The following is a 16,212-nucleotide window of genomic DNA, read 5'->3' as shown; positions in this document are numbered from 1 at the left end:
CGTCAACAGGGCTGTTTCTGCTGTTACCTTTTCCGGAGCCTGGGTAAATCTCAGGTAGTCCACCTGGCTTCATTTCTTTGTTGAAATGCCATAGCAGTTCATACAGCTGAATGGTTCAGTAGGTCATCTTAAAGGACAGCTGAGGGTCAACCACATTGCTGTGGATCTGGAGTCACATATAGGCCAGCCCAGGTGAGGATGGCAGATTTCCTTCCCTGAAAGGCATCAGTGAGCTAGGTGGGATTTTTTTTTGCCCTCAACAATGGCTTCATGATCATCAATAGATTCTGAACTCAAATACATTTATTTTTCCACGAATTCAAATGCTACTATTTGATGTGGTGAGTTTCGAACATTAGCTGATTTTCTGAACATTAACAGTCTGGTGATAACACCACTAGGCCATTGCCTCTCCCATGCACTCATGAGATCCCTGTGGTCATATGAGTGAAACACCACTCTGTATAGGTGCATGAGATGCATGACTGTCCTTGCAGGCAAAGCAACTTGGCAGAAGCAGGCAAGTTTTTACTGTCCTTGAGCTCTAAAGTAAAATGTTGAAGTGCTGAAGTGGTGTGAGAGTTATTTCTAGAGTAAATATGATGATGTGTTGAGGCTGATGGATTGGTGATGTTGTAATTTGTGGATGAAAGATTGAGGAGAATGGGGCTCATGGAGCAGGCAGTGACATTGTCCTGAAAAAGCAGTTTCATGATGACCAGGACAATTGGCAAGCTACAGCCACCAGGTGTTAATTCTGATGTACATGTTGAGAATTGCTGCTCAGTAGAGTTACTCAGTAGAGAGGAGATTTGGAAATGGCTTATAAATAAGGCCAGTTAGGCTTTCATGAATGCATATACTTGGAAATACAGTGTTTGCTGCTTAATGGTGAGATTCTGAGGTCACCATTTAAGTCTTAAGGGTAAAAAATTGAGAAAAAGCTCTCGATGTTGAGAAACTAATATTTTCATTCTCACAATATTTTCCCAACTTTCTCATCATTACTCATACCACAGGGAGAGGAGAAATCTGTCCTACATTTCTGCTTCTCTGCATTAATTATATTGTTTATTTCAAATTACTGGACTAGAAAACAACTTTGCCTGTACAAGAATTAATTACAAAAATTACAAAGTTATACACACAAGAAATAAAGCAGAACATTTTTATGCAAAGTCTTTTAAACACATGAAGTCACTGACTTGTGGTAATCATTAAAGTACACAATACAAAAAGGGTCCAAAGTGTGCTTTACAAGGGGATCTGATTGAAAAAAACTGTTGAGTGGGTGGATAGATGGATCCTTGATCAGTGAAAGGACTTGAAAGATTATTAGGCCTGCTTCTGTTCTTTGAATTTGCTTTGCACTCATATCAATCTTTGCCTTATATTTCAGGAGTTATCGATTCTTATTCAGTCTCCCATTTCTGTTTCCTGTTTTTAGCTTTGCTTCATTAATTCTTTCACTGTTGTTTTTTATAGTTTTCAATTTGAGAGACTGAGTTTGGTAAGAGACTGCAAAAGAGGCACAGAGGCCAAAATAATTTGAACAAATATAGAATCAAACCCAGCATGTGAAGTATTAATTGGGCCAAAGTGAAAAGCACGTTTGTGTACAGAGGAGGATTTCTTCACTCTTCTTCCACACTGACTATATTTGTCAGATACAAAACATCAGATATAAGTAGGTGTGAGCTTCAGTTAAATACTTGTCGCACTTCTGTCATCAGTAGGAATATGTATTCACATATATAGAAGCATTACCATCCTGACCCTCAACCAAACATTCCCCATAATAGCACATAGTCAAATGCTTTAAAAGAAAGTAATTACTCAGAGCATATGTTGCCAAAACAAATTACTACATTCACCTGTCAAGTACATCAGTTTTTATATGTTTTAGGTGCATGATTAACAAATAAATAATGCATTCTTATGTTGGGCATAGTCATTTGTTTTGACAACATGTGCATTGTGTCATTATTTTCCATTACAGCACTTCACTGTTATGACTAATGCTTATACTCAACAAAGTATAGCCTCAATGGAAATGATTTTCATTAAAAAAAACTGCCATTGGTTTTATTGAGTTTAGTTGTTTGCTCATTTATAGCCAATTTTCAGTGTCTTTCTATCTTGAGGCAACATGTGAAAATTTGTCCCTGCTAACCACAAAACCATATGAATACATTCTTTGTCACCATTACTTTATAGTGGGCAGTAAACATGCATTGTAACCTGGCTTGTGTGGTGTATTGTAAGCTGCATAATGGATAGGGGTTTCTTTAAAAGGCTTAATGCAAAAAAAATTGCTAAGTATTTTCAATTTGTGCAGAACCACATTAAACAATAGCATGGCATAAAGAAATAATAGAGAAATAGATGAGGAAGCTATCAGACTTGTCAGGAACTTGTATTTAAAAAGACGTGACAGATAATGTGGATCTTGGATAAGAACATAACTGTTGAAACTTTATTGCTGGAACAGCACAGCAGGTCAGGCAGCATCCAGGGAACAGGAGATTCGACGTTTCGGGCACAGGCCCTTCTTCCTGAAGAAGGGCCTGTGCCCGAAACGTCGAATCTCCTGTTCCCTGGATGCTGCCTGACCTGCTGTGCTGTTCCAGCAATAAAGTTTCAACTTTGATCTCCAGCATCTGCAGACCTCACTTTCTCCTCTAAGAACATAACTGACTTGACTTTGACAGCCTCCCAAAGTTTTGGTTAGACAGACTCTTTTATGAAGAGTAGCTATTTGGCTGAGCCAGAAGATTGATGCCACAATCCACAAAGCCTTACTTCACTTTAATTTACTGTCTCTATTTATGGTAAAAGCTCAGCATTGCAATTTCTGAAATAAAATAGCAGAAGTAATTCTTTTGAAACTTCCACAGTGTACTTCTGCAATCCAAAGATCTGTAAGGCAAAAGGCTTTTAAATTGTATTTTATGAGGATTAGCATTTGGACACTGAATGTTTTGTGCGATGTTATTTCAGATATGCACAAACCCTTTTAATTTAAGTCAATTGAATGGCAATCTGATGCTTCTACTGAAAGAGTGAAAGAAGGAACAATATGTTAAGGAATCTTCACGGGGTATTATTTCAAGCCTCAAAATACTTGATTACATGACAGACACTACACCAAAAGAAAAGGCAGCAGCAGATTAACTCTGCTCAATAGGAAAAGTCGACATGACTTGTGTATAAAAGTCTAATATGCGTCAAGATGAGAAGTACTATATTAATCTGCAGTGCCTGTTTTTACCTTCTGCTGGAGGTTCCATCAATGGAATGTTCTGGGCTTTGGCCACTTCAATATATCCATAGTCTGTCACCTTTAGGACAAAGCGTCCATCTACAACACAATTCCTTGACTTGAGGTTTCCATGTACATATTCTCGGTGGTGTAAATACCTCATGCCCTGTAATAGTAAGTTATTGGAAAATTAACCAATTGTCCATTTCCAGACTGAATAACACTAAGAGCATTCTTACTTTTATAACAAACAGTCCACAAATGGTTATATATTCTATGTAACATCACACTAATTGGGGAACATGGTGCTTTATAATGTTTGGGTGAAAATTGGATTCACATTGACAAGGATGGCATCCCTTTGCATATCCAGCTAAATAATAAAGTACTTCAATACTACCACATATTCTGAAGTTTCTTCCATATAAGTAATGCTTTACAGAAGAACAAACTAAATGTGATGATACTATGGCTTTAAGAGGTGTATTTTAACCTGTTTATTTTTTGAAGAGAGGTTTTAAGGCAGAGGAGATGAACAGTCTACCAGAGCCACTAAATTAATCAGCTTGTGTGGCCTTGGGTTTTCTTTTACAGTTGGAACAATAGAAGCAGCCTGAATGGGTATGATCAAGTTCTCACAGTACCAGGAATGTTAGTTTTAACTTTCAGGAGTTCCTGTTGAGGTCTTGACGAAGTGGAAGCTATTTTTGTCCTCTCTTTCTCTCTGTCTCCCAAAATTCCAGTTCAGGGGTTTTCTTCCAGCTATTGGAATTGCATGCAAGACAACCTGTTTTCTGAATTTGTCTTTTGCCAAGGGGTATGTTTATGGGATGTTACTATTTTGGATCAATTAATTAGTACTAGTTACTGTACCTATTATTCTGTTAAGTTTTCCAGTAGAGTTAAGTTATTCTAATTTCTTCTATCTTTTGTTGTATTTTAAGTATAGTGGAACAATAAAGTGTGTTTTGCTTTAATTCCAATAGTTTGCCCAATTGAGCTGCATTTGGAATGCAACACCTAACATTTAATTTTAAAATAAAAAAAAGTTAGGATCTAATCCATCCTCAAAATATTTTGAGGGGGTTTGGTCTGCTCCATAATATTAAGAATCATTTTTATTCACAACAGGCAAAATACCCCACTCAGGCACTGCAGCCAAACCTGATCCTTTCTTTGCAAAGTGGTCACAGTCATAAGTATTTCCACAAGGCATCATTGGACAGGATCAGGAGTAGGAGCTCTGACTTATTTTCCTCCTGTCTAACGAGCAAAATGATTTGCAACATCTGTATCATTGCCCGGTGATCAAAACATATGAAATCTGCAAAGGGATAAAGGTAGGTTGAGCGAATGGGCAAACACTTTGCAGAAGGAGTTTTACATAGGAAAGCATGTTACATAGGAAAGAGTTTGGCAGCAAGAAACAAAAGGCAGACTAATATTTAAATAGAGAGAGACTCCGTAATAGTGCATGAGAAGCAGAATGGTAGCATGCAGATGCACCAAGTAATTCAGAAGGCAAATGGGATAGTGGCCTTTGTGGCTAGGGAGGTAAAGTTTAGAAATAGAGAAGTCTTGTTACAACTGTCCAGGGTGTTGGTAGAGTCACACCTGGAGTATTGTGCACAGTTGTGGTCCTCATGTTTAAGGCTGGCATTGAAGACAGTTTGAAAGAGATATACTTGGCTGATTCACTTGGCTTTGATCATTATTCATTACAATTTCAATGAATGAGAGGTGATCTTATCGAAATATATACATTTCGAGGAAGCTTGATATGGGAGAATTTGAGAAGATGTTTTCATGACTGGGGGAGTCTCAAAGTACAGGATTTAGTTACCAAATAAAGGGACACCTATTTAAAACCAAGGTGCATAGGAAATTTTTCTCTCAAAGGGTAGTGAATGTTTGAAATTCTGTACCCCAGGGAGTTGCGAGCACGATATCACTGAAAGTGTTAAAAGGAGAGAAAGCTGGATTTTGAAATATCAAGGATAAGAGGGCTATGAGGAGTTGGCACAAAAGTGTTTTAGAGGCCTAGGCAGACTAACCATGATTTTATAGAATGGCAAGGCAGATTTGGGGGAGACAATGGCCCACTCCAGCTGCTATTTCTTATGTTCTTACATTAGTAACAGGGATGGGCAATACATTCTGATCCTGCCAGCATCATCCAAAACCAATGAATGAATAAAAAACAGCTACACTTCAAAAAGTACTTCATTTGCTGTAAAATACTGCGCAAAATCTTTTGTTCTTGACAGGTACTATAAGTAGAAATACAAGTCTTTCTTTATCTGAGCTTTATGTATTTATTTGCTAAAATACTCAGGCATAATTAAGCAAGTTGCATCAAAATGCATCAATGTGCTTGACAGTCTTTGTGAGTTGCAATGGTACACATTCCCTCCTTCACTCCCTTTGTGAAAGATTCATTTGGAAGAACGAATAGCATATTTCTCTATTGCAATGTAAAATTGACTTTCTTCTGCTGTAAGACAATGCTGCAAGACCAGTAACAACCTCCACAATGTTGACAGGAACAGAAGTGCCAATAATATCAGGAATGTAACCAACCTTGATCAGATCCAGCAGTAGTGATGATTTGAACATCCAGTCCAATTTCACATCTTCATTTCTCAGCAGATCGAGCAGGCTTCCACGGGTACAGAACTCAGTCACAATAGCAAGCATCCCACAGTCAAAGAAGAATCCAAGGAAAACATTTATGTTTTCATGTCGAAAATCCTTCATCTATGTCAATGAAAATCGGAACAATTGGTGGTGCCAAAGGAAAAATAGATTCAGATAAATAAGAAGTGTTATGAAATAATCTTTCTGGTGTATGTGTTCACAATTATCACCTTGCCAAATAAGAAAATCAGGCATTTGGATCATTTTGTTAAGCCTCTTCTGCAAAAATAATGCTCCAACCAATAGATGATGAGAAATTTTAACATGGAAATGAGAATGTATACCTGATCACTTCATCTCACCATTTGCACCAAAGGACGTCCATGTTGGATACCAACATCTCAGGGCAATACCCACACGTAACCACATCCATGGATGTTGGCATCCAATATATACCAGCCTCTAAGAGTCCTCATGGCACACCTCCAATGAGTTTCTGCATGTTTCTGTTGCACCTCATGCTACACTGACAATTATCATTGTAAAGGACACTGTGTGCTCAGGAACATATACCCAGCTCATGGACTGCACCAGGCTGCATCTCCAGACTTTTCACTCAGTGTCAGATTAGTCACTCACTCTGAACTCTCCTGGTAGCTCACAGCATCCCTGCTTTGCCTTGCCTTTGTGTGCTTTGGCCCCTCAGAGAGAGCTACCAGGCTCATATCACTTTTGTCTTATCATTGCATTTATTACAGATACATAGATAGAAAGCTTGTCATAATTGTAAGCAAATTTCAGTTTGGTCAAGGGAGATAACCTATGATCAGGGATCCCAGGGCAATAATTTAAGGGAAAACTCCAGCAGCAGTGTAGGTCCTTGGACATGGTCAGTCTGCCATTTGTGGCAGTGGGAGTCAGGATGCTTTCCACAAAAGTTGTGAGGAGCTGAGTGTTGGGAAGCTCACTACCAGTATTCCCTCTAATTTTCTTATCAGCTGCCCATGTACAGCAGCAACTTCCAAATTCGGAAGACAGTATTGTAATCAACATGCCTAAGCCAATCGCCAGGTGCAGAATACTGAAAGCTTAGAGGGAACATTGCTCACTGCCCATATTAAGTCTTGCTGGCCTACTGGGGGCTGCTTTCCTCCTCAAATGAGAGACAGGCAGGTATTACAGGAGATGAAAGCAAGTGGCACATCTGTTAATTTCCATCCTGAGTGAGTGAATAGGCAATGTAGAGGATGTGCATGATTACCAGTGTTAGAATTGAGAATAAATAAGTGGGTAGGCATTAGTGAGAGTGATAGTGCATTAGATTTTGCGGGAAATAAGTACGGTAACTGACAAGAGTGAGTGTGAGATATTGGAGAGAAGATGGTAGCACTTACGCTGATGAACTTGAAAAGGTTATTGACTTTCTTCTCATGGTCTGGGCACTCCCTCAGATGTCTGAGGCTGCTCTAACCTGAGTAGAAATCTCAGACCAGGCTGGCATGGTCTGGTGTCATGGCCTCCACTTGTATAATATGGAATGAACTGCCAGAGGGAGTGGTAGAGGCAGGTACAATCGCACCATTTGAAAGCCACTTGGACAGGTACATGGATAGGAAAAGTTTAGTAGAAGATGGGCCAAATACAGGCAAATGAGACTAGTTCAGTTTTGGATACCTGATCGGAATGGATGAGCTGGGCCGAAGGCCATTTTTCTGTGTTGCATGGCTATGTGACTCTATGACTCTAAGAGGAATTCCTGACTCTGTACAACCCTGTCCAACAGGACCTCCAGGTCCCTGCCCACAAAGAAGTGTGACAATTTCCCCTGTCAGCCATGTCCAAGGCAAATATCAGGAATTGTGCAGGACAGCTCCAAACTGACAGAGCTTCACAAAGTGCACAATGGGCTTGTAAAGATGGCGCAGGTAAAAGGGATGTGGGCAAATTTCAGAATATTCCAGCAGTGGCAAGTTTCTCTGGGAATGGCAGGTGGTAAGATGGGGCTGGAATTGGACATGAGGGTTGTGATGAGGTGCGGGGATGTGGATTGGTAGTTAATGATGGTAAGTTTGGTAAGACACAACGAGAAAATTCACTAGGCCTAGTGGTGAAAAGCCTCAAAAAAACTGGACATAGCTTGCACTTAGCCAAAAACACATGATTCAGCCCTTTGTTTCTAACAGATTTGTAAGTAAAATTTGTCAGAATTTGAAACCACAGAGATAACAAATGTGGTTAAACGGTTGAATGCTTACACTTCCTGCCTGTGTATACAGTATTCTGAGTTTAATGTGCTTGAATTCATAACATCTTTGCATAAAATTATACATTATTTGGGAATAAATTCTATCCACAAATACAGTCAGAATTTGATGCCTGTCATAGTACTAGAATTATTGCTAAATAGTACTAATATATTGATGTATTTTTGCAGTCACATTTTACGATTTAATTGAGATATCTGATGGGCTGGAGTGGGGTTCTGTAGTGATTGACCAGGTGAATCTTGTTGAGCATGATTTCGCTGATTGGGGTTGTTAACCTGGGCCAATCAAGGAGTTCTGGCTGACAGATATAAACAGGAGTATCGGGCCACCCGGGAGTTTTCCTATCTTCCTCGTGGTGGAATTTGAATAAAAATTTGTGCACTTTGTCTTTCACTGTGTCTCACACCTGCACACACAAAAAAAAAAGAACAGGAATGTCTTCATTGTGTCTCACTCCTAAAAAAAATAAACAGGAGTATCGGGCCACCCGGGAGTTTTCCTATCTTCCTCGTGGTGGAATTTGAATAAAAATTCGTGCACTTTGTGTCTTTCACTGTGTCTCACACGTATCAACACACACACCATGGGTGCTGGGGATAAAATAAGCACTACCGCACTGAGGTGGTAGTGCGGGGAAAAAAGAAAAAATAAATAAATAAATAAAAGAAAAAAAAGAAAAAAAATAAACAGGCGTATCGGGCCACCCGGGTGTTTTCCTATCTTCCTCGTGGTGGAATTTGAATAAAGATTCGTGCACTTTGTGTCTTTCACTGTGTTTCACACGTATACACACACACCCATGGGTGCTGGGGATAAAATAAGCACTACCGCACTTAGGTGGTAGTGTGATGGTAAAAAAAAAATAAAAAAAATAAACAGGAGGGCCATTTCTCCCTCCAACTCTATTTTGATTTAGTCCCTAACCTCCCCTTCACTGTTTTGATCACACAGCAAAAAAAAAGAGAAAAAAAAATAAACAGGAGTATCGGGCCACCCGGGTGTTTTCCTGTCTTCCTGGTGGTGGAAATTGAATAAAGATTCGTGCATTTTATGTCTTTCACTGTGTCTCACACCTGCACACACACACCATGGGTGCTGGGGAAAAAATAAGCACTACCGCAGTTAGGCGGTAGTGTGGGGGTTAAGAAAAAGAAAAAAAACAGGTGTGCTTGCCCTTTGAGGTGAAAAAAAAAGAAAAAATTAAACAGGAGTATCACCCTCCCCTTCACTGTTTTGATCACACAGCACTGCCCTTTGATGTGAAGGGCAGTGTTTGTCACTGGCCACTCGGGTGTTTTCCTATCTTCCTGGTGGTGGAATTTGAAGAAAGATTCATGCACTTTGTGTCATTCACTGTGTCTCACACCTATACACACACACCATGGGTGCTGGGGAAAAAATAAAAATAAAAATACAAAAATAAACAGGAGTATCACCCTCCTCCTCACTGTTTTGATCACACAACACTGCCCTTTAATGTGAAGGGCCACTCGGGTGTTTTCCTATCTTCCTGGTGGTGGAAATTGAATAAAAAATTCATGCACTTTGTGTCTTTCACTGTGTTTCACACGTATACACACACACCATGGGTGCTGGGGATAAAATAAGCACTACCGCACTTAGGTGGTAGTGTGGGGAAAAAAGAAATAAACAGGAGATTTGGGTAAAAAAAAGAAAAAAGAAGAAAAAGAAAAATAAAAAACATAAAAAACAAACCACAGTCAAAAAAAAGAAGAAAAAATAAATAAATAAACAGGAGTATCACCCACCCCTTCACTGTTTTGATCACACAGCACTGCCCTTTGATGTGAAAGGCAGTGTTTGTCACTGGCCACCCGGGTGTTTTCCTATCTTCCTGGTGGTGGAAATTGAATAAAGATTCGTGCACTTTGTGTCTTTCAAAAAAAAAAGAAAAAAAAACACCTGCACACACACAACATGGGTGCTGGGGAAAAAATAAGCACTACCGCACTTAGGTGGTAGTGTGGGGGTTAATATATATAATTTAAAAAAAATAAAAATAAAAAAAATAAAAAAAATAAACAGGAGTATCACCCACCCCTTCACTGTTTTGATCACACAGCACTGCCCTTTGATGTGAAAGGCAGTGTTTGTCACTGGCCACCCGGGTGTTTTCCTATCTTCCTGGTGGTGGAAATTGAATAAAGATTCGTGCACTTTGTGTCTTGCACTGTCTCACACCTGCACACACACACCATGGATGCTGGGGATAAAATAAGCACTACCGCACTTAGGCGGTAGTGTGGGAGTTAAAAAGAAAAAGGGGAAAAAAAGAAAAAAAAAGGACAAACAGGAGTGTAGTCTGAAAAAAAAAATTAACAGGAGTATCACCCTCCCCTTCACTGTTTTGATCACACAGCACTGCCCTTTGATGTGAAGGGCAGTGTTTGTCACTGGCCACCCGAGTATTTTCCTATCTTCCTGGTGGTGGAATTTGAATAAAGATTCGTGCACTTTGTGTCTTTCACTGTGTCTCACACCTGCACACATACACCATGGGTGCTGGGGGAAAAAATAAGCACTACCGCAGAAAAAAATAAACAGGAGTATCAGTGGGCTGTGGAGGGGGTCGTTCGGGCCGACTGCCTGCCCCTCTTCCGCGGTTACGTTAGAGCCCGGGTGTCCTTGGAGAAGGAGCACGCGGTGTCGACCAACACCCTGGAGTTGTTCGGGGAGAGGTGGGCGCAGCAGGGAGTGGAGTGCATCATTTCTCCCTCCAACTCTATTTTGATTTAGTTCCTACCCTCCCCTTCACTGTTTTGCTCACACAGCACTGCCCTTTGATGTGAAGGGCAGTGTTGTCACTGGCCACCCGGATGTTTTCCTATCTTCCTGGTGGTGGAATTTGAATAAAGATTCGTGCACTTTGTGTCTTACACTGTGTCTCACACCTGCACACACACACACCATGGGAGCTCGGGCAAAAATAAGCACTACCGCACTTAGGTGGTAGAAGAAAAAAGAAAAAATAAATAAACAGGAGTATCACCCTCCCCTTCACTGTTTTGATCACATAGCACTGCCCTTTGATGTGAAGGGCAGTGTTTGGAAAAAAAAAGAAGGAAAAAAGAAAAATTGGAGAAGGAGCACGTGGTGTCCACCAACACCCTGGAGTTGTTCAGGGAGAGGTGGGCGCCGCAGGGAGTGGAGTGCATCATTTCTCCCTCCAACTCTATTTTGATTTAGTCCCTACCCTCCACTTCACTGTTTTGATCACACAGCACTATACTTTGATGTGAAGGGCAGAGTTTGTCACTGGCCACTCGAGTGTTTTCCTATCTTCCTGGTGGTGGATTTTGAATAAAGATTCATGCACTTTGTGTCTTTCACTGTGTCTCACACCTGCACAAAGAAAAAAAAACAAAAAAAAGAACAAAAGAAGGATAAACAGGTGTATCAGTGGGCTGTGGAGGGGGTCGTTAGGGCCAACTGCCTGCCCCTCTTCCACGGTTACGTTAGGGCCCGGGTGTCCTTGGAGAAGGAGCACGCGGTGTCCACCAACACGGAGTTGTTCAGGGAGAGGTGGGTGCCGCGGGGAGTGGAGTGCATTATTTCCCCGTCCAACTCTATTTTGATTTAGTCCCTACCCTCCCCTTCACTGTTTTGATCACACAGCATTGTCCTTTTATGGGAAGGGCAGTGTTTGTCACTGGCCACTCGGGTGTTTTCCTATCTTCCTGAAAAAAAAAGATAAACAGGAGTATCCCTTCGATGTGAAGGGCACTGCTTGTCACTGGCCTTCCTGGTGGTGGAAATTGAATAAAGATTCGTGCACTTTGTGTCTTTCACTATGTCTCACACGTATACACACACACCATGGGTGCTGGGGAAAAAATAAGCACTACCGCACTTAGGTGGTAGTGTGGGGGTTAAATTAGAAAAAGAAAAAAAGGAAAAAAAAGGAAAAAAAATTTTTAAAAATAAACAGGAGTATAGGGCAGTGCTTGTCACTGGCCACTCGGGTGTTTTCCTATCTTCCTGGTGGTGGAAATTGAATAAAGATTTGTGCACCTTGTGTCTCTCACTGTGTCTCACACCTACACACACACACCATGGGTGCTGGGGAAAAATAAGCACTACCGCAGTTAGGCGGTAGAGTGGGGGTTAAAGAAAAAGAAATAATAAAAAAAAATAAACAGCAATGTTAAAGGCACAGCTTGTCACTGCCCACTCAGGTGTTTTCCCTTTTGAGAGTTGGATCAAAAAAAATAAACAGGAGTATTACCGCAGTTAGGTGGTAGTGTGGGGGGTTTTCAAAAAAAAATAAATGAACAGGAGTGTCAGAGGTTCTGTTCACTCTAAGAGCTGACTCTGAGAAGAAAAAAATAAAATAAATAGGAGTATCTCCCCTTCACTGTTTGATCACGCAGCATTGCCCTTTGATGTGAAGGGCACTGCTTGTCACTGGCCTCTCGGGTGTTTCCTTTCTTCCTGGTGGTGGAAATTGAATAAAGATTCGTACACCTTGTGTCTCTCACTGTGTCTCACACCTGCACACACACAACATGGGTGCTGGGGAAAAATAAGCACTACCGCAATTAGGCGGTAGTGTGAGGGTTAAACAAAAGAATGAAAAAAAGAAAAAAAGAAAAGAAAAAAACAAAAAATATAAACAGGAGTATCAGAAATCGGTTTAGCTAAGTTGGCTGGATTGCTGGTTTACAGAGCAGTATGATGTCAGTAGCATGGGTTCAATTCCCAACACTGGTTTGAGGTTACCATGAAGGGCTCTCCATCTGAACCTCTTCCTTCGCCTGAGGTCTAGTGGCCCTCAGGTTAAAACACTACCAGTTACTTCTCTCTAATGAAACAGCAGCCCTTTTGGTCTGTAAGACTATGACAACGCAATAAACAGGAGTATTAGGCATTTTCCTCACTATGAATTGGCTCTGAGCCCATCTACTGTGCATGCGTAAATAAAGGGTGACTTGGAGACAGGTTACCAGCCTCTGTAGAGTTATTCAGGCCCTTATGCAACTATAGCCAAATGATGTGCCTGTTCCTTACAAATGGATTCAAGGTATTGTGACATGAAGTAGTGAGGATGTTTTTCTTCCAGGTGAACTATTTGGAGGATGATACTATTTGGTCTTTACAAAGCACTTTACAATTTCTATTCAAGGAAAAGAATTATGTTACGGGATTCTGAGAATGTTTTGTAAAATAGGATGGAATGTCTCAGAAGTAAAAACACTTGGACAATGAGACCATAAGGTATAAATGACTGTAAGTAACGTTTATCATACAAAGGCTTATTACATACCCTTTGTTAAAATGGTGAAGAAAGAAATTTTATGCAAATATGTTCAGCATTCTCATAACATCACCAACAGTAAGCCCACACCTTTGGCTTGAGTTATGGTGCTGGCCTACTATACCATACAGACTTTGTCTCCATTGACTTAAGGCATCTCTCAAAAGGCAAATCAAAAGGAGTCCTTTCCTTAAGTTTTTGGCACTTGCTTGAAAAGCTGAATGGCCCATTCCTGTTCCCACATTCCTTTGGTATTCCCATGTCAGCTGATCAAAAAGTGCCATTTGCAGAAACTGAACTCACTAATCACAAACCTGCATTGGGATGAACATAAAAAGATTGTGTTTTTTCCCTCTTAAACATACCATTTCAAACATAGCACTTGCGCCTGGCTTAATATTTCCATATTCTTCGTAAGGAAACTTCTTCAACCAAACCCAGTCACCCTGCAAAAAGGAAATTCTTTTATTTCACATTGTGATGTCCTAGTGATGAATTATCACAGTTGTAGTCACACTTACCGATAACAGAAGAAAGCAATCTCATGACAGTCAGAAACATGTTAAAGAGATACTGCTGTTAAACAGAAATATTGACAAGTACATGTTATGGAACAATTGTAGTGACATCAAAATATGTTTCTTTCTTACATTCGCTCGTGTGGTGTGAGTATTGGTGGCTAGGAAACATTTACTGTCCATCTTAAATTTCCTTTGAGACAGTGAGGATAAACTGCCATCATGAACAATTGCGGCATGTATCATGCTGGCACTGTTTTCAGTTCTGTTAGGTAAGGAATTCCAGGATTTTGATGCAATGACAGCAAAGGAAGTCAGGATGGTGAACAGCTTTGAGAGGAACTTGTAGGTGGTGGTCTTCTCATGTATGTGCTCTCCTTGTACGTCTGGGTGAAGGTTTCTGTCGAAGTCGCCTTGGTGAGCTACAGCAGTGCATCTTGTAGGTTGCACACACTGCTACCTCTGTGTGTCAGAACTAGAGGAGTGAATGTTGAAGGTGGTGAATGTGGTGGCAATCAAGGGGGTTGTTTTGTCCTGGATGGTGACGACCTTCTTGAGAGTTTTAGATTAGATTAGATTAGATTCCCTACAGTGTGGAAACAGGCCCTTCGGCCCAACAAGTCCACACCGACCCTCCGAAGAGTAACCCACCCAGACCCATTTCCCTCTGACTAAAGCACCTAACACTATGGGCAATTTAGCATGGCCAATTCACCTAAACCTGCACATCTTTGTGACTGTGGGAGGAAACCTGAGCACCCGGAGGAAACCCACACAGACACGAAGAGAATGTGCAAACTCCACACAGATAGTCACCCGAGGCCGGAATCGAATCTGGGACCTGGTGCTGTGAGGCAGCAGTGTTAACTGCTGAGCCACCATGCCACCCAAGAGTTGTTGGAGCTACACCTATCCAGGCAAGTAGGGAGTATTCCATCACATTCCTGACTAAGAGACAGCAGTAGTTAGTAATACCCTACCTCACAGCACCAGGGACCTGGGTTTGATTCCACTCTCGGGCAACTGTCGGGTGAATTTGCATGGGTTTGCTCTGGGAGGAAACCGGAAGCACCCGGAGTCCAAAGATATGCAGGTTAGGGGTTTGGCCATGCTAAATTGCCCACAGTGTCCAGGGATGTGTAAGTTGGATGGATTAGCCATTGGGAATGCAGGGTTACAGGGATAGGGTAGGAGTTGGGTCTGGGTGGGAAGCTCTTCGGAGGATCGATGGGCTGAACAGCCTATTTTCACACTGTAGGGATTCAATGATTCTTTGACTTGTGCCTTGTGCCTTGTAGATTGTGGATAAGCTTCGGGGAATCAGGAAGTGAGTTACTCAATGCAGAATTTGCAAACAATGCCAAGGCCATTGAACATCAACAGAAAATTGTTACATTCTCTTTTATTGGAGATGGCTATTGCCTAGTAGCTGTGTGACACAAATATTACTTGTTACTTATCAGCCCAAGCATAGATGTTGTCTGGATCTTGCTTCATCTGGACACAGACTGCTTTATTATCAGTGGAATCGTGAACAGTATTGAACATTGTGTAACTATGGGTGAACATTCTCACTTCTGTCCTTATGGTGAAAGGCATGTCATTAAGGTTTGTGAAGATGTTTGTGTCCAGGACACTACTTTGAGGAATTCCTGAAGCAACATCCTGAAACTGAAATGATTGACCTCCAACTAATTTGCTGCGAGATATGACTCCTTTTCTCACAGATCCTCATTGACTTTAGCTTTGCTCAGACTCCTTCATGCCTTACTTGGTCGAATGCAGCCTTGATATCAAGGGTTGCCACTCACCCTTTCACCTCTGAAATTCAATGCTTCCATCCATGTTTGGACCAAAGCTCTAATGAGGTCAGGAGCTGAGTGGACTAGAGGAATTCAAATTGTTTTCCAATGAGCAGACTATTGCTGACAGTAATATAACAATAATGAGACAATAGACAATAGGTGCAGGAGTAGGCCATTCTGCCCTTCGAGCCTGCACCACCATTCAATATGATCATGGCTGATCATCCTCAATCAGTATCCTGTTCCTGCCTTATCTCCATAACCCTTGATTCCACTATCCTTGAGAGCTCTATCCAACTGTTTCTTAAATGAATCCAGCGACTGGGCCTCCACTGCCCTCTGGGGCAGAGCATTCCACACAGCCACCACTCTCTGGGTGAACAAGTTTCTCCTCATCTCTGTCCTAAATGGCCTACCCCGTATTTTTAAGCTGTGTCCTCTGATTCGG

The 16,212-nt window shown here is 41.2% G+C and overlaps 1 protein-coding gene across 3 annotated transcripts in view; it reads right to left on the bottom strand.

Annotated features, from left to right (window-relative positions):
* Nucleotides 1-16,212, bottom strand: part of LOC122557350 (retinal guanylyl cyclase 2-like) — a 52,264-nt gene that overhangs the window by 19,919 nt on the left and 16,133 nt on the right. For all 3 annotated transcript variants that reach the window (XM_043704977.1, XM_043704978.1, XM_043704979.1), the window contains exons 8-10: nt 13,807-13,887; nt 5,843-6,019; nt 3,272-3,428 (exon numbers count right to left, since the gene is read on the bottom strand). In XM_043704977.1, coding sequence (XP_043560912.1) covers nt 3,272-3,428; nt 5,843-6,019; nt 13,807-13,887 — 415 coding nt within the window. The remainder of the gene's footprint in view (nt 1-3,271; nt 3,429-5,842; nt 6,020-13,806; nt 13,888-16,212) is intronic.

The sequence above is a fragment of the Chiloscyllium plagiosum genome, chromosome 15 (assembly GCF_004010195.1).
Source record: "Chiloscyllium plagiosum isolate BGI_BamShark_2017 chromosome 15, ASM401019v2, whole genome shotgun sequence".
Classification (NCBI taxonomy): Eukaryota; Metazoa; Chordata; class Chondrichthyes; order Orectolobiformes; family Hemiscylliidae; genus Chiloscyllium; species Chiloscyllium plagiosum.
Note: the sequence above shows the minus strand (reverse complement) of the source record. Positions and strands in the feature narration are given on the sequence as shown.